The sequence below is a fragment of the Sesamum indicum genome, linkage group LG7 (assembly GCF_026168435.1).
Source record: "Sesamum indicum cultivar Baizhima isolate 11 linkage group LG7, ASM2616843v1, whole genome shotgun sequence".
Taxonomy (NCBI): Eukaryota; Viridiplantae; Streptophyta; class Magnoliopsida; order Lamiales; family Pedaliaceae; genus Sesamum; species Sesamum indicum.
In genome coordinates this window covers 5,315,286-5,339,254 of record NC_142663.1, presented here as the reverse complement: position 1 = coordinate 5,339,254, position 23,969 = coordinate 5,315,286, and the positions used below count along the sequence as shown (strand labels likewise).

The window sequence follows — 23,969 nt, the reverse complement described above, 5'->3', positions numbered from 1 at the left end:
ATTTATTGACTCTCAATAAGTGTAAGAACAATAATACTCTTTTTTTTATATGTATCTAAATTCAATTATTTACATACTGAACAATGCATTCAATTCTAATTTTAATCGACCCTTAACGAATTTTATATATAACTTAGTGGTCGAAGCTGATTGTATATAATTTAAAATTTTATTATTTTTTTATTAAATCCAATTTTAAAAAAAGCTAATTAAATTATCTATCAATACTATTATAAAAAAAAAATTGTTGTACCAATTTTATTATCCTATATTTCATTTATTTCTTTTAAAAAATTTAATAATTTCATAATTATATTTTTTCCTCCTCATATTTCTCACACCATTATTCTTTTTGTATACATACAAAAACCCCGTGCAATGAAGAAAAAAAAAGATATATGCGAGCAAGAGTTGTTTAAAACAATTCACATTATAAAGGCCTTAAATATATTAAGAAATATAGATTGTTAACAAATTGGATTGTTAGATACCTACACCTCACCTCACCTGCACACACACAACAGTATCTCAAACTCCCAAGTCAAATTGAACGTTAGTTCTCTATATGTATTTTAAAATTATACTCTGCTTTAAGCTTTGATCTCAATCAAAACTAATTAATTACTAAAACTGATTCTCACTTACGAAAATCAACTCAAGAAATTCAAAAATCGAGTAACTGATCTGGGTTCTCCTTGGCTGCCATGTATTCACAGGCCATTCTTCTGGATCTGTATCATCATTTCATTCACCAGAGTTATATCAGTCTTGAATATCTCCAACTCAACAGATGCATAAATCCTGCTTCAACTGTATTTTGCTAAGCCTTCGTACCTACCAGAGACTGACAGCTCTAACACAATCTCTCATACAAGAGTTAATTAGTGACAGCTAAAATTGGTACATTATGAACATCAAAGATGAGCCAAAATGAAATATTTGTAAATATTATAATCTCAACACCTTCCTCCTTGTATAAGACAGCCAAATGGATGCATTTTATGGTGCCTTTCAAGGCCAGATTCCCTTTCCGGCTGAAGCTCTTTTCTAGTTACATGTATGCATCATATAAATAAATCCTCCAGAGTCTACTGGGTTTAATTTACAACGTCAAAGCATGTCAGGTTCCCCTTAAAATGATAAATAACTTTTCGATTGGAAAATCACAAGTTTCAAATCAAAAAATTGGGGAGGGCTTAAATTTTGTAAACAGGAGTAATTCCAAGCAAATGGAAACATTTTCTCATTACAACTGCTGTTGCCTCACACAGCAAGAGTCTACTCGTCTCCTCTGCTGATCCCACGACCTAACAAAATATTTGCAAATTGCAAGATTCAGACAAGTGGAAATTCAACAACAACAATATTAGGAGATATTCCATATGGATGTGCTCTAATTCATGATTCAAAGTTCATGATTCTCACCCTGGATCATGGGCAAAATACTTTTTGTGTAATACTAATTAAAGGCTTCTTCATACCTGACAGTTTGTGTAAAATCTAGTGAAGTCTTCCGATAAATTGTACAAATATTCACACAACACATTTGGCAAAAGATTAGTGCATGCCTCCTCGACAACCTGAGAATATAGAATCATAGTGAGACCAAACGCAAATAAACTAACAGGCCAAGTAGTATTTAGGATCCAGGAACAAGGAGCATATAGTGACGGGAATATCTATAATCAGTTTTATTACCTCTGCAAACTGAAGCAAGTGAAGTCCTAGCGTACGTTCATCGGGATGAACCAAGTCTAACGTCCCAGTCTGTTACCAATATAAGCAAGAACCAGTGAATCATAAAGTACTCTTCAAGTTCATCCAAAGAAATGTTTGCTGAAGGTTAGAGTTAATTAGACAGCATCAAACAGTTGGTATTTTAGAACTAAGAAGAGGGTTAGCCTACTTTTTTCAATTCTTCTATATCCTTCCCGGATTTCCTGATGATTGAGCAGATCCGAGCATGTGCATACAACAAGTATACAGCAGTATTTCCCTGCACATACGGAACAAGGCAAGAATGACATAGAGTTAAACTGAGGCTAAGGTAGCCACAACAAGGTAAGGGTAATTGTATCAAAACCATCTTTCATTAATTTAAAATCCATAACAATACTTCACTAACCATATGAGTGAAGACGACTTATAGTAAAATGTTTAAGAAAGAAGTTCCAGCAAAAACAATACTCTTTTATATTGCTAAACCATAAAATATGACTAGTATCATTTTCTTTGTTTATAAAACTCATAGCAGTTGATGAACACACCTTGTCATTAAGCATCTGGTCAAAACTGAAGGTGTAATTGGTTGTTCTATTATTCTTCAGATCCGCATATCTGTTTTATACAAAAAGAAATAATACTTTCTTCAGACGTCCTGTTAGCAAAAGTTACAGGAAGAGTAGCGACCTTTCCATCAAAACAAACTAACTGGCAGGTGCATATGCCTCTGCTTTTGCAATCTCATGTTGGATCAAGTTTATGTGCAGCTAGCATTCTTTTGTATCTACTTAGGCTGGAAACAAAATTTATCAGGAAAACAGGCATAAAGAAGGATACTCACTTGACAGCCCCATATCCAACTGCTTCAGCAGTTTTCTCAAGCTCCTCTTCAGTCCAGTCCTTAGCCTTGCCTGGCATACATTTGATTCACTTGTGAGGATCAGATTTCAGAGCATAAGTAGCATGATATAATAACACAGTTATATACAGTTCTGGGCCACCTAGGTGACCCAGCAGTTGTCTAGACAAACATAAAGCAACCAACCTCTTTCAATTAGAGCAGCCTTGCATTTACTTTTAGCTTCATCAAGTAAATCAACCAGTTTGACAGTCTCAGTACTGCGAGTACGGAATCGTTTTCCATCTTCCCCAAGAACAAGCCCAAATCCTACATGGCTAGCTTTGGGATATTTAATATCCTCAGCTGGAAGCCAACCAGCCCGTTTGGCAGCCTTGAGAACATTCCAGAAATCTCTTTAGCCTCAAAACTCATATGACTGCTAGAATAAAGACATGATGCGCCATGTATAGGCTGCCATATTCAGATGTCTAACTTACAGTAAAGAACATTTCAAAGTGCTCTCGCTGGCCAACATCAGTCACATATATAATCCACTCAGCCTTTTCCTCATTTAGTCGATACCTATACATTGAACGAGTGTAAGTCTAGTAACAAAAGCACTTTCCACAAGTTTCATGGCAGAAGCAGCATACAAAGTGACTGACAGATCATAATTTGATCAAGCAATAATGGTTATGATGGAAGGCAGCGCTAGTATAAAAATGCAAAGACAGGTGAACAAAAAAGCTTTCAGCAGATGATCTGAAACTATTCTAAACCAGGAAGAGACTTCTCTCAGGAAGTACTATATATACTCAACAGAAAGAATTAGAAAGGATTAGAGAAAACTTCCATGAACCAAAAATGAGTGAACAAAGAAAACTGGAAACTCACCACAATGCAGCAAGATCAGTTGAGGCATAGTTGTACCCACCATCCTTCTTTACAACAATAAGTGGTATATTTTTCCCTTCAATAAAGATAACACGTGCACCTTCACTTTCTTCAATTAATCCCTTTTTACTCAATAACTCTAGAGCCCCAGGAATATATGGATTGTAAAAGCTTTCCCCCTGGTGAAAAGGAACAAAGACTTAAATGAATGCACATTCCCTAGAAGCCCCATAGACATCAACGATTGTTTAGCTTTCTCCTTGGTCAAAGGAAAATGTACTTAAATAAATGAACATTACATATCATCAGAAAAGAAATTAAATAGGAGACAACCACACCTTAAAGACATCAGCAGTTTGGCATAATCACCTAAACTACAATACATTAGTCATCATCTTGATACTTCTATGAATTGCATAATGCAGACATTATACAGATCTTGTTGGATATTTACCAAAAGCTTCAAATAAATCAGCAACAGCATTTAAACAGAGTAAGTCCATTACCCTTTCCTCCAAGTGAACTCCAAGCCGCTGATAAACCTTTTCATATCCTCTTCGGCTAATTTCACAAATATGAGCCCAGGCCTTCCGATACTTCTCCTCCCCAGCCTGTAATACACACATAGATAGAATCATATACAGAAAGTATAGATGAGACACTTATATTATTTATTTGGCTTTAACTGATGAATTAGAAAATGAATTTATAATTACTTCTAGATGATAAACTCAGACAAGAAAGAACAAACACGACAAAGAATCAACCTCAACAATCCTTAAGATAACAAATCATTTACCTGCAGACTGACTACCGCCCGTTGGGCCCTCTCCTTGAAGGCAGGGTCACTGTCAAATCTCTGCTTCGACGCCTTATAGAATGTCTGAGAATGCAGCACTTGAGTAAATAGGACAAAGCTTATAACCATAGTTTCATAATCTTTTTAGTGAAATACAGCATTCATATTTATTTTCATGCATGCATGCATAAGCAACAATAACAAAATCAAAATCCCAAAGAGAAAAAAAAAAGAATGAAATTAATTATTCAAATTATGATAATAATAACAATTTATCACTAAAGTGCAAATTAATCCCTGATAGACAAAATGATATGGAGTTCAGATATATGAAGAGAGGGGGAAAAGCACATCTAAAATTGGAAATGATAGATTAAACCATAAGCATCTAAAATGTTCACATGATCAGCATCTCAACAAAATCACAAACAAGCCATTGCCAACTTCAACTATTGACTCTGGGCTCTAGCTCATTCGATAGTCAATCTAATTAAGAGGTAAATTAGACCACAGGAAATCTGAACAGTGCTTCAAAGATATGCATTCTCTGTCAAGGAGTGCTCAAATGGAAGGAAAATGATGTTCTTCATTGAAACTTCAGCTAACAAGGTGTTGATAATATAAAAGCCAAAACCTAATCATGAACAGTGAATTAGCAAGTCTTCATCAGAAGAGGTAAGAAATGGTGAACAAATGCCAAATGCACTCAAAATCAGAAAACAAACGGTTGGATAATAAAACGTGGAAGTTCTGGATGGAGATCTTACATTAGATGTATTTTGCACCCAAATAAAAATTATAAATCTCTGTTGATTCTAAATGCATGGAGGAGATTACCTATCATATTATTATAAATAAAATCAAATTATATGCTTAATATCTGATTATTGTTTGAGAGATGGGAGAGTCCATTGTTTAAGTTATTACAGTTAAAGATATTCTTTAGTTGCTAGCAAACAATGTTCAATTATATGATATGACGGTTAACAGACATGATCAAGTGGTTAAAATGAGCACAAATCCTTATGTGATATATGTACAAATTATGAGCTCCAAACTCATCTTGAAAAGAAACCCATGTAATTCCAAAATTCTGTAAGGACCAAAGGATATTCAAGATTTTCCTCTCACCTCCAGGTCGCCAATGGCTTGATCACTGGCAACTTCTCCACTTGGAAACTTTTCAAATAGGTACTCGATTAGCATGCCAAACTGAAACCATTCAAAGCATTAGCATCCAAAGAAATATTACCAATTTAAAAGAGCTATGCATCAAAAAAAATAATTGTTCAATCTAAAAGAAGCTATACCAAGCAAATGAATCACTTCTCGACGTTAAAGGGATATAAGTTCCTATAATTGGCAACATGCAGATAATCACATACCTGTGTCCCCCAATCTCCAACATGATTTCTGCGAAGAACCTCCACATTTGAATATTCCAGCATACGGGCTAGGGTATCTCCAATAATGGTTGATCTCAAGTGACCAACATGCATTTCTTTTGCTATGTTCGGTGAGGAGAAGTCAACCACAGCCCTCTTGACAGGAAGCTTAGGAGCCCACGTCTCAATACCATCAACTAGCATCTTCTGAATGCTCTGCACCAATTTGAATAACATTTTTCATACACAATAGTATGAAAAAGTCAGCTGAAAAAAGAGAGAAGTTCTGATAGTAAATTACCTTGGCTATCCATTGCCGAGACAATACAACATTTACAAAACCAGGTCCAGCAATTGAGCAAGAATCAACCATTTCTGATGCGGGGAGATTTTTCATAATGGCCTATAAAGTTAACAAATTAATTAACCAGTCTCAAAAAGGCATCAACTTAAGATATAAGATTGATACTATGGTATAACACATTATTTTCTTCTTTAGATACAAAACTCACACCATAAAGAGAATTGTAAAATAGCATATATAATCATCCGTACCTGTCCTATTGGTTGGGGACCTTTGAACTGGGTGCTCTTCCCTTTAACTTTTGACCACAAGCCCATGGCATTGTTGCTGTAACAAGAAAGGGTTTCATATCTTGCAATATCACAGTAGCAAAGACTAAAAGATTATCTATTGCAAATGACTATTATGGTTTTAACAAATCAACTAAAACTTTAAAGGAAAACTCGCTTTTCCATTAGACATGTAAGAAAATGAATTTTGCATAACATAAAAAGAACAAGAAATACCATTGATAATCACCGAATTTGGGGTTTTGGCACGGAGCAATTGCAGGATCTACATCCAACTCCTCAGGGACTGTTATTCTCAATGATTCTTCAAATAACTTTGCTAGTTGTTGCTTAAGACTTCCACCTGTCACCTCATCCTGTTTGATGACACATTAAATTTTTAGAACTTATAATAGGTATGTCATATTTGTAGCCTGTTTCAGTTTCCTTGAGTCTAGTAAATGCATATACATGTGCATTAAGCTTACATTCGATAATTATCTTTGAATCTACAAATACAGTGCAAGTTTTTCTTAGAAATGAAGCTTCTCTAATAAATAGTTACATGAACTTACATTTGCCATAGTTATTGGGGACGATGCCTTAGCTCTGCGAAAAGATCTTCGAGAAGTTTTAAGAATACCTGTCTAGTTTCATGAGAACCACAAGAAAATCAACAAAAGCAAGTACAAAGTAACATCTGATCTCAAGAAATTGCCATGATAGGATACAAAAGAAATTAAATATGTCAAAAATTTATAGAAGCCATCAAAAAACAAACTCAATCATGCTCCTGAGTATCTCTATACAAGTACCAGCATTTAGTTTACAACTTTCACCAGCACAAAGTTACCCATGTTTGTGGTAATCATATTAGAGTCTTAAATACCAGATAAATTGTCTCATCAAAAATCAACTTTAACTTCGATATGATAGTAAGCATTTGATTAGCATGCAACTAGTTTTCAGTGCTCTCCGTCTACAACAAACCCAGTTACTGCTTTAGGGGGGGAAAGAAACACCGAATTTGTCCATAAAACTCTCGCCCTCTCATATATCCGCTTCAATCACACTTGAAACGGAGCATCCATTATATAATCTTTACAACAACATCAATTCAATTTAAACTCCGTCATTGATACATACGCACATAATAATAAACCTAATTTCCAGCTCCGCCACTCCTATAGATAGACCGGTCAATCAAAATGTGTTCACATTTCACGAACTTCACAAATCGTAACCTCCCTAAGATTTATAAAAAAAAAAAAAAAAAACAGAAAAATTGAAAACATACGGCGTCATATCAAAGCATGAATACTATATAACACATGCAAGCAATGAAATGAGAGTAAGAGTCTTACAGTTGGTGGAGAAGGAAATGGAGGAGTGAGAGTGGACGAGAGAGAGGCGACTGAATTGGGGAGGAGCGAAAACCCGCGGAAGCAAAATACTAAACTGTGAGCAGTTCATTACAATAGAGTCTTTTGTGTGTTTATATACAGATGCAGTGCATGTATCTCTCTATTTCACCCAGTGAAGGTGAAAGTGCGCTCTTTTCTGTCTAATTGGCTGTGGACTCAGGACTATGGTGGAACTGCGCCGAGCTCGGACGCCTCTTTAGGGTTTTCAAGGGATTAGGATTGTCTGAGTTATTTATCAAAATATTATAAAAAATAATAAATTCAGTAAATTCTAATGAGTGGATAAACTTATTTGTTAAATGAAAGCAAACTTTAGAGATAATAACTCTACCCATTTTGCGATTGAGTTGCAATTTTTTATTATTTGAAAATATTTTGATAAATAACTCTAGGATTGTTTGTTCATATTTTCTTGCGAGTTAAAAACACTTCAACGAGATCCAAAATGTGAAGCCGTAGTGTTTAAAAAATTATTAAATGCATTTTCGTCCAAGGAATTTGAATGTGGATGCAAAATCATTCATAAAATTTAAAGACTCGATCTATATCGTCATGCCCTCAAGAAATGAAAACTATGTTAGGTTAGCATCCATATATTTCCCAATAATTTTCACCTAGTAAAATTATATCGATTTTAAAATAAATTGATTTTATCATTTTAATAGCATTGTTTTTTCATGATAAAAAAGTGATATTATTGTTATAAACATTACTAGGTAACAATAAAATAAAATAATAATTATTATTATATTAATGTCAGGTAAAAATTTAATATGATAATAGTCAACACTAAAAAAACATTAATACATATAAGGATAAATTTGAATTACGTTACTGATATCTTTGAAAAAAATTATAAATATCTTGGATGGCAATAAATCTAAAATGAAATAAAATAGAGAATAATTTATGATAAAAACTCTCGATAGAGATAAACTTATCTAAATTCAAAATTCTATCAAAAAAATGATTGTTTACATGTCAAAATAAAATGCAAAAAGACTATCAGAAATACATGTGGTTTATATGGATGTCTTCAATAATTTTATTGTATATAAATTACTTTTGTCTACTTTAGTACTATGAACATGAATCGTTAGCTATTACACATTATCTTGCAGCTTACTAATTTTTATCAAATGTGAGTCAGAGTTCAAGTCTATGTGACATGAATCCACGGGTGGAAATAGCCATGTCTGCATCGTGTAATTGCATATATAACAATTCATTTGTGCAAAATGTTCACTATATATCTTGTTTATTCTCTTTGCATAAATGATTTAATTCAAAATTTAACATATTTAATCAAGTTTCATATCACAATCTATACCTGTTTTCATATTAAGAGAAAAAAACTAAAAAAGAGTAGGAGTTTCTTTCTCAGGCAGTCTCAGTTATTTTTCTTTCTTCACAATGCTTGTGTTTTCGTTGAAGCAAATAGGCAAAAACATTATGCACATTAACACTATGCCACTCTCATTGTTCATAGAAAGTACAGAAATTAGGCAATTCCAAGCTGTGCCACTTTACATAAAAAAAAAAAAAAACATTACAAATAATGCAGCAGGCATATAATACAGCGTCGTCAAAACGCAGACACCGTCCTATGAAATGGCCCTGAGATGCTGAAGCATATGCTCATTGCTGATTCAACTGATTGCAATACTTCTTGAAGTTTAAACACTCTTCTGCCAGAAAGTCGCTGCCACAATAATTCAAAAAGAGTATTAATTAGGAACATTTTATTGTCTATAGGCATTTCCTGAAAACATTACTTACAATATTCGATCAGCCATTTCTGATGGTTCCCATCTTGGACTCCATGGATATTCTGCTAAATTAGGTGACTTGACGGGCATACCATTGGAATTGAAATGCTGCAGATACACAGGCTAATCTCATTAGATAAGGATAAGTCAGAGAAGGGGTAGGCTCACACGGAACATTTCACCTATTGCCAGATTCAACAAATGTTTCTTCCATTTTCATCCAAATTGATAAACAGTAACAGCATCTTCAACCATGCACAATAGATAAGGAAACATTGGTAAGGTTGGACAGTCAGCTGACAAGTGATTGTGAAGATTCTCACCTGGGAACTCTGAAGTGTTAAACCCGGTTGCTGCTTTGGAAATTGAAGAGAGAGAGAGAAATGGACCTGCCAGAACAGAGCATATGAAAATGAGGCTGCCAACAGAATCAGACAACCAACACTGCAGCAAAGCTACCAATCACCACAGGGTAAATGGTTTCCCAAGTAGCAGCAATTGTTACATGACAGTTTATTTGAAAGTAAAGGATAAACTGATAACCCGGCCCACTCCCACAACCACAATGTTTTGTTCATATTTGAAAAAAAATTGCATACAGAAGATACTCTAGTGCCAGCAATGAACTTATTTGAAGCTACCAGTCATTGATTATTAATATCTGGGGCAAAGAATAGGTACCAAAGGGATGGTTAAAGGTTACAAGGTCCAAGAATTATTTCAAAGTGCTCAAATAGATATGTGACTGATAGTTTGGATAATATTTAAATGATCCATAGATGGACAAGGAAGAAAATGAACAGTTCTAGTTGGTCCAGGAAAGTTGTGTGAGGGTAATACGATGCAATAGATTTGCAAATACAGAGACTGAGACGAGTGATTTCTACCAGAAAAGTGAACACCCCAGATGAAGCCAGGAATGTCGCCCTCCTGCAAAAGACCTGGGAATCAAAGAAAGAGACCTGAGAAATTTTTTATTAAATAATTCCAGAATTTAAAAATAAGAATCCAACCATAAGCTGTTCAACTGCTCAAATGTAAAGAAAGCACACCGGATCAGCTTCTATTGGTCTTCCAAATAGCGGTACCAATGCCGTTATAAACTTCCTCCTTGTTTCTACAGACAAGACTGCATCTTTAATCTGTCGAGGAAAAGGGATGTTTACAATATGAAAGATGTTAACAACCTGCTGCAATTAATCATTTCTTTGGACCAATGGTTACGTTTTGAAATAATGCATATGTATAAAAGAGCCAAAGCAAACCTGTGATTCCAGCATCTCCTCCAAAGTGGGAAGATATTCAGCTGTGCACCTGTAGAGAATACAGATCAGATATATTACAAAAGACAAACAGATTTGACCAAGTAGAATGTAGTAAAACAATTAAAGGAATCCCACTCAAAAGCATATGTATTCTTACATCCCATCCAACCAAGGAGGAAGTCTGAAATCTTCAATGGAAAATATAGCTTTCAACTCCGCAGAAGAGACCAATTTTAGCCGCGGAGGTGGAGGTGTAGACTGCTTTTTACCAACTGGAAAAACAACCTACAATTACGAAATGATGTTGATGAGCAAGTAGATGGATGACTTAACAGAGGAAGTGGAAAGGAAAGCCGAGACAGTACAAAAAAATTAAGTTGCCCTATTACAGTGCAAAAACAAATATTCTGCTCCCCAGATTACAACCATAATAATTGACTGCTTATGTGGCTTTTCTTTTTCCAAAAAAACAAGCAAGAAACTACTAGGTTCTGGCAACTTGTCTTGCTGGCCTCGGATTGGTTGAAGTCAAATTTTATTCCATAAGCTGTATCACTTCTTTGAGATTATACCCAAGGCATAAGGACAACATTTTTGCCAAACCAACCTGTAAGTATATCTTCTGTGGATGCCTCCAAGTGGACCCAGCAACCAGTTTATTTAATTCCATATCCAGTAAAGGAACTGCAAATTTAACCTCTTCTGGCTACACTACAATCAAATGGCAAAAAGACCACCCGGAAAGTTAGACATGGTGTAGCAAGTCAACATCTGTAAATGATATAATGACCAGAAAAGGGTTTAATGGTATCGCCCAAATATGTTTATCATCTTCAGTTACCTTGTCAGTGCCTGAAGTCATATACATCTCAATTCCCTGAACAAATATGGAAAAGCTTTAGAACTTGTTAAGAAATAGAGCTGCATCAGGCTTTCATAGGAAAAAATGGGCAACAACACATGCATATAAAGCAAGAAATGCAAAACAAGTTCGTAGATACAAATAATTAGAAATTCATATTGGTTCAATTCACTCCTACTATGCAAGTAGAATCGTTCACCACATAAAATAATCAATAAGTTACTGAAAAAGAACGTACGAGTACTAGACATTATATCCTTGGTCAGACATCCAAATTTCCCCCAAAACACCAAAAAATGATGCATGGCCAGCAAAATTAAGCTATTTACAATATTCTTAGAATCATTCCCCATATATAATTAGTACCTCCAGTTGTACCCACTCATGTGGCTCCTGAAGCCAAAACTCAATGGCATTATTTGATCCATGCAATATAGGGTAAAAGAATAAGACATTTTTGGTCTATGTCAGTAACAACACGAACAGATTTGATGCGGACCAATACTGAGTTCCAACACATAGGACATCACTAAATACAAATCTATTGAGCCAAAAAGAAACACTAAACATATGTGACCAGAGGGAAACAAGACATGACCTTAATCATCTATTGATCTCAGACCAAAATATTCATATGTAAACGCATGATGACATGTATAACATTTTCATTTCAATTAAATGTCAGAGAGAACAGCAAGCTGAAGCAGATAGACTGGACAGGGCCTATTATCTCTTTCTAAGACATGCATGCAGTAACCAACATCAAGTTATTACAAAAAGAAAAAGTACCAAAGAACCAACACAGTTCTTAGTTATTGGACTTCACATGTACATATGAAGCTATATGTTGGTGTTAATAAGTAACCGAATTTCTCGGGTCAAATTTCCTACTGAAAGGACAAATCCAGTGAAACAGCTTTGTATTCTGAGAACATATAATAATTATATGTGCAAGAAAAGAGAGCAAAAGACAAAGACCAAAAAGCACAGACAAACTCGATGCTGCTCGTGTTCTGGAAAGCAAACAGCAAGCATTCATATGCTCATCTCTTTATTGTTTACGTGGAAACTCATCCAAACACTAACCTCTCTTGAAAGCATAGTACTGATTTCAAATTTCAATCTGTCATCATCAACCTCTTCAATGCGCCTCCTCTGGTATGCAATATATGCATCCCTATAATATAAATTAAACAAAGACACCCAAAACCTCAGTGCCAGCGCCCCATAACATCTAAGAAATCAATTCTTTCCCTACACTGCAGTTGGTTATAGGAAAAACAGTCACCTGAGCTCTATAATAAGAGACAACAACCGAGCTGGATCCTTGCTGTTCCAATCAGCCAAACTACTTTTACGAGATTTTTCATTGCCACGGTAAACTGGCTGGAAACTTTCATCTTCAGGTCCGAATATTATATCCGGAGCGGCCAGCGGATATATAGCATTATATATAACATCCCCTAATTCCATATTCAAAATGCAGAGTTAAAAAAAAAGTACAAATATAAAATTCAACTTCTATAAACCCAAAAAATGAGTAAGAAAACACTCACATTTGATATAGTCAAGGCAATACGGGATGACTAAAGTGAAGCGATCAAGTAAGCTAGGGTTTTTGCATCCGGACCACATTAGCTCCACCTGCAACATCATTTTCTCTTTCGAATGAACCTTTCTCAAATCCTAAATAACCCTAATCTTTCAGCACACTGTAAATACGAAAAACAGAGGTGCAAAATTTCACCGTCGGATACGTACGCATATAAGTACGCGTACGTACTCATATTCCGGGGCAACAAAATGCATACCTTGACGGAGAAAGGACAGTGGCTAATGAGATAATTGAGCTGCGCGGCGATGAGCGGCGGCACGGTATCGATCGCCATTTCTGTGATGGTTCAGCGATCACTGAGAACAGAGAAACTCAGGTCTGACCATTGGAGACTGAGGGAGATTCTTGGCCTCGCACTGATTATACGGCCCAGGGTTGTGCGTGGTCGCACACTGGGCCGATTCCACGTGTTATTTTACCATTTTTCCTTTTTTTTTAAAGAGAAAATGCTGGAAGGGTAAAAATGGAATTATACAGAAACCGAAAACCCTACTTCCGCAACGGCTCCCCCTTTAAATAATGTCTGCTTTGAGCCTCATTCTTACTTGGGATCGCGAAGGCAAATCGATATCTTTTGAATCTGTTGTTCGTTCTCTCTCTGTGTTCGTAGTTATATATCTTTTGGAGTTTCTTCGTTTTTCGTAATTGCATTATTTGGAGTCAAAGGATGAATTTGGATTAGAATATCTCACGACGGTCGTCTGAGGCACGCATCTGTGCCGCTTTGATGTATTAATCCTATCTTCTGATGAACTTCCATCTTCCTCCCTCGAGTTTTTTTTTTGTGGTTTTTAAATTCTATTTACAAATTATTGCTTTATGTGTATGTGAATTTGTTTGCTTAATCTTTATATTTATTTTGATGCGGTAGCATAATGAGGATGAATTTACAATATTCCGATAAATTCATGAAGGAATATTTACCTCCTACTCATTCTGAATGCTTCCTTTTTCTTTCCAGATTTATTTTTTTTGGGAATTAGAAATTTTTCTAGAGTTTCATTCAATTATCAGTTTCAATCTTTTCGTGTGAATAGATGAATTTGGATTTAAGGATATAAAAGTTATAATAACAAGTTATTGAATTTATTTGAATTATTTAACATTACAATGGATTTTAACTTTATAAGTTTTCATTTTCAATTAGTTTTCTACTCATTATAATAAATTTTAAATTCCATTGTAATGACTCAATTTTGAATAGAACAGATTGGCACTATGAGGAATTAAAACCGATGAGATCAAGCTAGTTGGTCTGGTCCTTGATATCTTCTATTAAATACCGCAAGTCCTTTTCATTCTGAGTGCTACGTGAAATTCACCAAATTTGCCAACAGATGTTCTTACTCTATCACAAAGTTTGCCTAAAAAATATTCAGAGAATGAAATTGTTGAAAATCCTGAGCAAGCTCTGTAAGTGTTTTTTATGGGTCTGGAGTTTATCCCTCCGGCAATTGCTACAATGCCTTTGGGATGAATGCAGCACCCTACACTAATTCACTTCCTCAGATGAATTCAGGTAAAGTTTCTTACAAAAACTTACCTGAACATCCGGGAGGAAAACATCAGTTGAAACCTACAAAATTATATTTTTAATTCCATAGAACGTTAACATTTTTTGTATCACAGAATTAAAAAATGTTACATGGTTCCAGGCATTAATTCTGTGGGACTACATATGCAATATTTTTTAATTTTATGGGATCAAAATCTTAATTATGTAAAATGTGAGACAAAAAAGGCAACACCCCTTTGTCCTTACTGATCAAAAGTGCAATTATGCCATTGAAGCACAGAAGAATTCTCATTCTGTAAAAACTATAACATGATGCCATTTGATTCATCAGTTATGGAACCAAATCTTGATTTGGTAAATGTGGCTCTTAGTTTATAATACAAAAGAACTCTCTGTAGGTTATTTAAAGGACATCACTGTTGGTGTATGCATGCAATCGTCTTTGGATTAATCAACTTTAGTCCAAACTCCACACCTGCAATCAGCCCATGAAGTGAAATGATCAACTCCCACTTCTAAAGACAAGTAATTTGGATGACATGAGCAAAATGCTTGAGATGTTAACCTGGAGCCTGCCATCAGAGGTCCCAGCAAAGAGCTTCTGTCCATGAGCATCAGAAGCAATGGTCGTAATTCTTGTGTTCCCGCTTCCTGTTTTAACGTAAGCAATCTTCGTCAATCGGTCCTTGAGCCATACTTCAATGATTCCACATTTTGTGGCTGTAAATATGAAGTCATTGTTTACAGTGGTCTGTTGGATGTCGAGTCCGGTTGGCAAAGATCCTATGACTGCTTTGCTGGATAGTTTGAAGACCTAATGGAATTTGATTTGAGGGGAAATTTTGTTACTTTGTGAGAATTTTTGCTACTTTTGGGAGTGCAGATTTAAGATTACAAAGGAGCTTGTACCTTTCCTGCTATACCATCCACCGATGACCCGCAGGCATATAGAAGACCATTGTGGATTTCTACTGTGTAAATTGTTTGTTTGCCAAGTAGCTTTTTGGCACCAGAGTAGAATATGGATGATGTATGTGCTCTTAAATCCACCTCCTGTTATCATTTTCAAAATTCTCAAAGACAATTGGTACAATTTGAAATTTGTAACTTTCTTTCTCGATTTTTTCACTTGCCCTGATTTTTCTATAGCTTCTTTGTCAAATTTTATTTTTTGTAAAAGAAATTTTATTGTCCTTCTAATGTAGAAGTTTGTGCAAACACAGTAACAAGGAACGTACATTATAAAGCATGTATGGATTTTCTACCTGGATAGAGTAACCAGAACAACCACAGTAGAGTTTTTCCCCGTCCATCGCCAGGCACTTGACTTGTTTGTTGAAGTTAATGCTCTTTGGAACCCCTGACCAATTAAAAACCTGTACAAGACCAATGTTCTTTAAGCATTACGATTTTATTTATAGCCAAGATGATCTGAGTTAAAATGCAGACCTTAACTCCATTTCCTTGAGATGAGAAGCAGGCGAAACTGGCGTTAGCTACCAGTGCCAGTACTGCCTCTTTTACATCGTGTACCTGAATGCAATGTATTTCCTCCTGTTTGATTGACCAAACCTGGCAAAAAGAAACGAGATGAAGATTATTCTTGGCAATGCATAAGCAAGTGGTACAGGATCTAAAGAACATGCCTTGGAGTTTTGACATCATCTAAAATTCTGGAAATTTTTTGACAAGTCTATAGAATAGAATCATTCTTGTGCGTTCTCTTCTTTTTTGCTAGAACATACTTTGTTGCTCTAACTTATATCTAGTATCTTTTAACTAATATGCCTCAGGTTTTGAGTTTCAGATTTGAGCATGAAATGTGGAGACTTACTCGTATGGTTTTATCCAAAGATCCACTATATAGCTTGTCACAGGACGGAGGAACATACAGGCATGTTACAGCCTTTGAATGTTCACGAGCTTCTTGAATTAATCGAGGAGTGCTCTTTCCAGTGTCCCATACCTGATGCAAGGAGAAAATTTTCAAGAATGAAAGAAACGAAAAAGAAAAAAGAAATTCTTGCTGGACGTGGGAAGAATTTCAATGCCAAAACAGCATCATTGAACTTAACATGGCAGCCAATAATCGCTACATGCAGCTAAAATGGTCAAGTAATGATGCTCAACCAGATTCTTGAGTCCATCATACCTTTATAGTTCCATCAGAATGGCTGCTTATCAACCGATTTCTTATGTGTATCGTCGACAGTATTTCTCCATTCATGGACACATCTAACTCAGGACCTTCAACACAGGACCACAAATCTGCCTGCATATATATCATAAGGGTAGTGTTACTCAAGTATTGTTATGTATCAACTTTGCAGTGGACAAGGATTTGTGTACACTACTCACAGCATCAATAGAGGGTAAGTTCATCAGTGCCTTCATTATATCATGGACCACCGTGCAATTCTTCTTAAGCCTCCTCAAGGTTTTCCATATACTTTTGGCATATAAACCCATCTCTTGCAGCCCGCCTTAAACATGGACCGGTAATTTTAGTTACTGAACCAGAATGACTGCAGTGGGAAATCTACTGAATAAATGAGTATTTACCTGGTTCACTGATAAATCCTCTCAGAGCAAGTGCAGCTAATATCTTCTCCTCAAGGTTCTTTGATGATTGCAGCACATTTATGAACTTGTCAAGCAGAGATTTGCAAGCAACATCTCTTATGCCACAATCAGGAAAACTATAAAGCATATACACAAGCCATGTAGCCACAACAATACAAGACTTTGCTATATCTATTGAATTGCTTTTAAAGCATTCCTCCAAAGCTCTAAATACCATGCCTCTCTCATAGTTTGTAAGTACAAACGCCATTCTCTTCTCCCAGGTCCTTGTTGCTTTCTCCTCCTCTTTCTACGTATATGTGTTCATTAAAACTAAATGAATACCTCCAGCAAAAATGATGTTATGAAGGAAAAGTAAGCAAAGGAAGAACTACACAACTTCATACCATTGCAGCAAATTTAGTGTCACTGGTTTTGGTTTCCTCCCCTCTCATCATAGCATTGTAAGGTTGGTCAAATCCTGCTATCTTTAGTAACCAAGATTCCATGTATGGTTTCCTTGAAGCTCCTTGATGTCCTGAAAGAGATGATAGCATGCGAAGAGCCATAATTTGAGAAGAAGGGAAGTCCTTTCTCTGAAGTGCTTCTAACAATGCTTCCATGGCTTCTTCCCTATAGATGCTCATCTTGCGGGGAGCAGTCTGGGATTCAAAATATTTAATCAGAGTCCTAAATCTCTCAGTATACTTTGAAGTGTAGCTAAATTTACAATAATGAAGAAAAACCGACCAACAGATCAAGCTGAAGAAGAAGGAAAGCAACAGCAGGTTTCTGCTCCATTGGGGACATTTGGAGATAAACCAAAAGGGTGTGCATGGTACTGAATGTTCCTTCTTCTTTAATTATCTGCAAAATCTGGTTGCTCAACGTTCTCCTGTAGCCGAAAAAGTTTTAATAGGAGAATAACTTGATCACAAAGAAAAAATGCTCTTTTGCCCCAAAATAAACGTGTAAAGAAACAGTTTTAATAGGAGAACAACTTGATTATTCATCATTAGTAATTGAAGTTAATGCATTGTGATAGTGGTTTTGTTTATTTCTGGCATGCAGAAGAAGAGAGAACTGAATAAAGACTTGATTGTTAGGACTTACTAGAGGAAGAAGCAACCAAATAATACAATAAAATCAAACTGCTTAGGTGGTAATTTGGAGTACGATGAAAAAATGGTGGAATAATGATTTACCTGCTCAGCTGAACCAATTCACAGAGAAACTCTACACATACTCCTCTCACACTATCATTTCCACCATGAAATAATTCAAGAACAGGAGATAACTCAATTCTGTTTGCTATTATATCCTTGCATGCTATATCAATTCTGATGCAGCATAGAAGAATTGACATAATGGACTGTCTTCCATCTACCCTATTGAGACAATTCAGCAAAGCAGGAATTCCATTCTCTGTTATAATGGTCCTTGCATTATATGATCTGTCTGTCTTGTCTCCACCTGCAACAATTTCTTCAAGCAATGCTATAGCAGCGTCTTTAGGTGCTATAACATATTGAAAATCAGCACTATCTTCACTTTTGTTAGAAATTATGTGCAGAAGAGTGGTTATTAAGTTGTGAGAAGAAAGATGAGAAAATGATGGTCTGAGTAGGTACAGAAGAACAGCAGCATCAGCAAGTCCCTTTTTCAGTAAATCAACCAAGCAATAGAAATCAGAGTCTATACTTGTCAGAAGATCACCGACACGATCATCTGCATATATCAGCCTTGACAGAATGTATACTGTTGTCCTGAGAACATCCTTGTTCAAAGATGCCGGCAATATTTCCATAAATCCATTTATGATAGTCGGTGAAGATAAATAGGAATGAATTCCTGAGTCAACATTGGAGTCCTCCCAAATCTTGGCTATTGTCAAAACTGCTGCTTCGCATTCTTTCAAGTCTTCAGAATTACAAAGACAGAGAATATAAGGTTTCAATGCATTGATCACTGTTTGAATGGAAGCTTGAGATATTACACTGGTTGGTGATGTTGACAATGCAGCTCGAGTGAATCTTTGAGGTTTGTGCTCAACATCATTGCTAATGCTTCTTTGAGATAGTAAGGACTCTGACCGCGTGTCATTCAGGGAAGTGTTGCTTAGACAGTTTCGTGGAGTTTCTGTGCATGAAAATTCCTGAGCAAGGTCAGGATGTTGCTCTTTCCAAGAGGTAATTAGCCTCTTCAGAACATAATTTGTTTTGGGAAGTGAAGCTGCAGATAGAGGTTGTCGTGTGATAGGGCATGTTGTATTTCCTCTGTTCATCCATTCTTGAATGGCTTTTCTTTCATATGTTTGTCCCGTTTCAAGAGTGACAGGATCATTGAAGATTTGGCCAGTAATAGGGCAGACAAAATCTTTCGGTGGCCTGGACTGGGATTTCAAAACCTCAGATGTCGGAGAAGATACATAATTCAGGGTCCAATCATCATCTTGAGGAGAGCTGACACAGATTCAAGACAAATTCAGCATTCCTAGATGTACATTACTTGGAACTCTCATAGGACAGGAGATAAGGCGAAAAGAGAAGAGCTTCAAGAACAGACCTCTTTGATTCTTGTTGAACTCTTTGTCTGTTTCCAACACTTCTCCTCCCGGTTTTCAACTGTCCCTGATTGTCTATGCCACTTTCAGTGTAAGCCCCGAAACACAATATGCAAATATAACTATTAGTTTAAAACTGAAATTAGGTTTGAAACATACTGCCATTTCTCCGTCTGAGTCTGCTGAGCTAAAGCTTGAATTATCAAAAGATGAAAGTGGAGAAACAGGCAGAGAATTGGAAATAGAGGAATCCATGGGACGGGCTGACAGAAGGCGTAGCATAGACTTTTGCATCTTTCGGGAATTTGTGGCTGCTCCTGGAGAATCCAAAGGAGAGCTACTCCGAGGAGATTGTTTACAAGTTGTAACCTTTATGCTTTGTGTGCTAGGTGTGGTCTCCTCGTCCTTGTTCCGACTGATGCTTCTGCTAGATACCACTGACCTAGTGTCATCATCTTTTTCTGCTCGAAAATTATTCGATACAGTTTCAGGTGATTCTTTAGCTTCCATATGGTCATCTGGATTCCCACCAGAATCTTCACATGCCTCAGGCATTTCCTCCTGACAATTAGATGCACAGAGCGAGAAATCCAGTCATTCACAAATCACAAGTGCAAAACTACAGAAGAGTTTCAGTTGACCACATAATAAATCCAAAAATGACCTTACCGAAGCATCCCAGCCAGCAGAATTTTCAAGATTCTCTGAGATAAACGTTGTCTTCGAGCTGATTGAAGAAAAGAGAAACCAGTCCAGCATCACAGGTACTTATGAAGTTTAACGTAAAGGCAAAGAGTAAGAATGACTAATCGAAAGTTGCAACATAATGCCCTACAAGTTTCTGGAAGTTACAAATACTAGTTTTATTTACCTGGAAGCATTTCTTGTGTTTTCTTTGTGTTTCAGGACAGGGGAAAAGCCAGCACTCTTGGGCAAAATAGGACCAAATTTTACATAATCAGGAATCGAGCGGCTGCTAACCTCGTGCAGAGGCGTCATGGGTGGCTCAGCGATTGGCAACATGGGAATTGCCTTCCTGCTGGTGGCAGAATCATAGTTCATGCAATCTTTGTAATACTTTGCATAGAGCCTTGTATTCTCATCCAAAGATTGACCATAAGCCTGTTCCAGTTCTTGAATTCTCTCTGCTTGCTCCGGCCGCACGGACAAAATTAAAGATTCATTAAAATATTGATCAAAATCCACAGTGAAGGACAAGTCAGAGGTATCAGGGATCACATCCATCAGTATCCTTCTCCGTTCCTCTGAATACCACCCGACGATGGAGCTCATATGGGGAAGGAACAATGATTTCCAAAGCTCAGGAGCAAAATCCACACGCGAGAAAAATGGGTCCACAGTGAACATCTCCAAGATGTGAAGTACTGAATTGTGAGTGCTATTCCTCAACTTCCACAGGTACGAGAGATTCAAATGCGCCCAAGCCGAGAGGTAAAAGTTAGGGACTCCAGCTGTTTTCCGGCCAGAATTCAACATAGCACAAACTTGCAGCATCTTCTCTGCATAGTCTAGCCGAGCCATCTTAGTTTCCAAATTGGACGTGTTCAGTGCCTCTTCAAGGGCATCGATACCCCAATCAAGATTGGCTAAAACAGCTTGATCAGAGTACCCAACTTCCGTTTCTTTGTCAGGGCTCCCGTTCCCGGCTGCTAATCTCTCAGCACATTGTTCTTTGTGTTGGGTCCTTTGTTCTTTATCTATCAGCCTATCTTGAATGAAACTATCAACGGTAGTGATTAGTGATCTGACAATATCATTTTGTTCCATTTCAAACCGATAGTTACCAGCCATTTTTCTTCTGTACAGAATCTGAAACACAGTTCAAAAATCCATTCCTAGACTTCCTGTCCACAGTCACACAAAAATGCATAAAGCATAATCAGTACTTACAGCCAAGTAAAAATTTATATAACAAACAACAAAAAGAGTTGATGCAACTAATTGCTAAACTGACAGCCAATTTTCATTTTCAGTTTTTTGAAACAGTAATTAAACCGAAAACATCTTTGTTAGCAACTAAACCAAACATGTTCTCATTTCACAGGAAAATCTATTCAAAATTTAAAAAAACACATATTTTCTGCTGAAAATGAAAACATAAACAAACAGGTTGAGATTTCAGCGATTTTGATTAACAGTCATGATGGTTTATTGTGTAAAAAGTAATAATAATAACAACATAACATGCTGCAGAAATCGAATCAAAAACCATGATCAAACAGAACACGAGTAAATCAACACTCCAACATTGAAAACTCAACATGTTACCTCCCACACCACTGGTTACCCGACCAACTGTGTGTTGTGTGTGAAAAAGAGTGGTAGAGAAAGAGAGCAATACTTGTACTACAGAAAGCAGAAAGCTATCACACGAACAAGCTGAGAATTCCAAAGAGCGAAGCCGTTGAACAAGTAAAAGCAGCTGCTCCAAATCGCTCGATCCGTAATATACCCACAAACAAACAACAAATATCATCAACAACAAAATTAATTTATTCCCTCAATAAGGACAAAATGTACTAACATTCATCAATCAGTCATCTTAAACAAGCATATTCTTCAAATTTATTTAAAAAAAAAAAAAAAACAATTCAAAAAATGGGCGGGCAGGAAAACGAAAGCCGGCTCTAGCCGGCGTTTGACTTAGCTCTGCTCTTGATCATCAAAAACTTTGATTGAGTATTAATTAATTAATTAATTATCTTAACTAATATTGGGATTTAAATACTAATGGGAAGAGAGGTGACATTGACAATATGACAGAAACGGAGTGATCTTTTGCTTCTGTGTTTTAGCTTAATCAATGGTATTCACACGTCAACTCAAAAAGTAAAATCTCCTCGTCCACATTTGATATTTTTATAACTAAATTCTTTATAATTTGAGAAATTATATTTAACACTTTTAAGATTTGCATTTAATAACTTAGTTCCTTCATTTATTAAAATTCATCGAATTTGTTGATATTAACAAAAAAAATTGAAAAAAACATTATATTTATCCTTGAATGACTTATTACTAACTTATTGCATGTCAAATAAATCTTTTTATAACCAAATTATCTTCATACGTTTTCACGCGTATCACATATAAAGAGGCACATCTTTCAGCGGTAGTTTAATCCAAACAAATTATTTGACTTACAATGAGTTAATAATAAGTCAATCGAGGGTATATATCAATTTTCATTCAATTTTTCTGTTAATATCAGTAAATTTAGTAAATTTTGACTACCGAATGGACTAATTTGTTAGATAGAAATAAACATTAAATCTCAAGAGAATAAAGTGCAACTATCCCAAACTAAAATGCTAACGACGTAACCCAGAATTGAATTTTTTCAACAAATTAACCATAAAATACAACATATTCATATAAAGTAAAATAAGTATTATATTTTTGTGAGACTCAAACTCATAATTCAAATTTATTTATAAAATTTCCTTTTTTTCTGTTATTTAGATGAAAACTCAATTTTAACATGGAATTATTGATATTCGTATTGAGTTCAATACAATTTACCCCTATGATATGTAAAATAAGTAAATAAATTCCTTTAAATAAATAGTAAATTATCCCTTATATTTCCTTTAAATAAATTCATATTTATAGAACTTCAACTAAGAAATTTGATCACAATGAGAGGTTTATGGTGTGAAGAGTAAAGCCATTAATGCGTGTGTGTGGAGTGGGATTCAAGCAGCAAATTGTTTTGATTAATTAATCAAAACCTAATTGCGATGAAGAGTTTCAATTTGGCGGGGACGGCGCCGTTTAAAAGCGTCGCCAAGGAAGCCCAATCCCCTTAGGCCCTATTTAGTTGGGCTCCTATTAGCCTGAATAAGGAAAATATTTTATACTAACAATAATTACACCCTTTTTTTTTTTTCATGAGATTTAGTATAATTATACTTAAAAACTTATGTGATTTGAAAAAATATTTAGTATTTTTAAAATTTATTTACATCTAATAAATAAGTCTTTTTGTTAGTCAAAATTCACTATATTTGCTGATATTGACTAAAAAACTGAATGAAAATTGATATTTATTCTCAATTGATTTATTGCAGATTAGATAAGTGTTTTTATAATCAAATTATCCTCATAGTCTTCAAGCGTTAGATGAAAAAAAAATTATTTGACCTGCAATAAGTCAGT

The 23,969-nt window shown here is 35.7% G+C and overlaps 3 protein-coding genes and 2 non-coding genes across 8 annotated transcripts; 2 read left to right on the top strand and 3 right to left on the bottom strand.

The window, feature by feature from the left end:
• Nucleotides 1-921: 921 nt before the first annotated feature.
• On the bottom strand, nucleotides 922-7,841 carry LOC105166045 (arginine--tRNA ligase, chloroplastic/mitochondrial). Of its 2 annotated transcripts, none has more exons than XM_011085258.3 (18): nucleotides 7,579-7,841; nucleotides 6,790-6,857; nucleotides 6,452-6,591; nucleotides 6,197-6,272; nucleotides 5,943-6,044; nucleotides 5,642-5,857; nucleotides 5,388-5,468; nucleotides 4,257-4,340; nucleotides 3,964-4,068; nucleotides 3,458-3,636; nucleotides 3,061-3,145; nucleotides 2,768-2,954; nucleotides 2,564-2,633; nucleotides 2,268-2,337; nucleotides 1,907-1,996; nucleotides 1,699-1,767; nucleotides 1,482-1,580; nucleotides 922-1,307 (listed from the first exon to the last, which is right to left on the bottom strand). In XM_011085258.3, exons 1-18 carry the CDS (start codon nucleotides 7,685-7,687, stop codon nucleotides 1,197-1,199), a joined length of 1,941 nt encoding a protein of 646 aa, XP_011083560.1. In that variant the 5' UTR covers nucleotides 7,688-7,841; the 3' UTR covers nucleotides 922-1,196. The 2 variants fall into 2 exon arrangements, with proteins under 2 accessions (XP_011083560.1, XP_011083561.1); XM_011085259.3 differs by having other exon boundaries at nucleotides 6,790-6,861; nucleotides 7,579-7,641.
• Nucleotides 7,842-9,078: 1,237 nt separating this feature from the next.
• On the bottom strand, nucleotides 9,079-13,541 carry LOC105166047 (BRCA1-A complex subunit BRE-like protein). Its single transcript, XM_011085260.3, has 13 exons — nucleotides 13,346-13,541; nucleotides 13,091-13,178; nucleotides 12,823-12,997; nucleotides 12,621-12,711; nucleotides 11,514-11,549; nucleotides 11,280-11,378; nucleotides 10,830-10,957; nucleotides 10,673-10,721; nucleotides 10,460-10,549; nucleotides 10,295-10,348; nucleotides 9,731-9,796; nucleotides 9,418-9,515; nucleotides 9,079-9,340 (listed from the first exon to the last, which is right to left on the bottom strand). Exons 1-13 carry the CDS (start codon nucleotides 13,421-13,423, stop codon nucleotides 9,277-9,279), a joined length of 1,116 nt encoding a protein of 371 aa, XP_011083562.1. The 5' UTR covers nucleotides 13,424-13,541; the 3' UTR covers nucleotides 9,079-9,276.
• A 265-nt stretch (nucleotides 13,542-13,806) lies between these two features.
• On the top strand, nucleotides 13,807-13,903 carry LOC148787504 (small nucleolar RNA Z161/Z228). Its single transcript, XR_016066543.1, has one exon. It is a non-coding gene; the product is annotated as a small nucleolar RNA Z161/Z228 (small nucleolar RNA).
• Nucleotides 13,904-14,016: 113 nt separating this feature from the next.
• LOC148787503 (small nucleolar RNA Z105) lies at nucleotides 14,017-14,089 on the top strand. Its single transcript, XR_016066533.1, has one exon. It is a non-coding gene; the product is annotated as a small nucleolar RNA Z105 (small nucleolar RNA).
• An 845-nt stretch (nucleotides 14,090-14,934) lies between these two features.
• Nucleotides 14,935-22,669, bottom strand: LOC105166048 (putative E3 ubiquitin-protein ligase LIN). Of its 3 annotated transcripts, XM_020695406.2 has the most exons (18): nucleotides 22,153-22,666; nucleotides 21,596-21,655; nucleotides 20,662-21,531; nucleotides 20,460-20,517; nucleotides 19,950-20,351; nucleotides 19,793-19,857; nucleotides 18,433-19,689; nucleotides 17,978-18,122; nucleotides 17,635-17,889; nucleotides 17,228-17,537; nucleotides 17,024-17,148; nucleotides 16,818-16,937; nucleotides 16,500-16,631; nucleotides 16,115-16,237; nucleotides 15,931-16,041; nucleotides 15,575-15,718; nucleotides 15,231-15,479; nucleotides 14,935-15,140 (listed from the first exon to the last, which is right to left on the bottom strand). In XM_020695406.2, the coding sequence occupies exons 3-18, from the start codon at nucleotides 21,330-21,332 to the stop codon at nucleotides 15,123-15,125; spliced, it is 4,185 nt and encodes a 1,394-aa protein (XP_020551065.1). In that variant the 5' UTR covers nucleotides 21,333-21,531; nucleotides 21,596-21,655; nucleotides 22,153-22,666; the 3' UTR covers nucleotides 14,935-15,122. The 3 variants fall into 3 exon arrangements, with proteins under 3 accessions (XP_020551065.1, XP_020551064.1, XP_020551063.1); XM_020695405.2 differs by having other exon boundaries at nucleotides 20,662-21,655; nucleotides 22,080-22,669; XM_020695404.2 differs by having other exon boundaries at nucleotides 20,662-21,655; nucleotides 22,153-22,669.
• Between the last annotated feature and the right edge of the window lie 1,300 nt (nucleotides 22,670-23,969).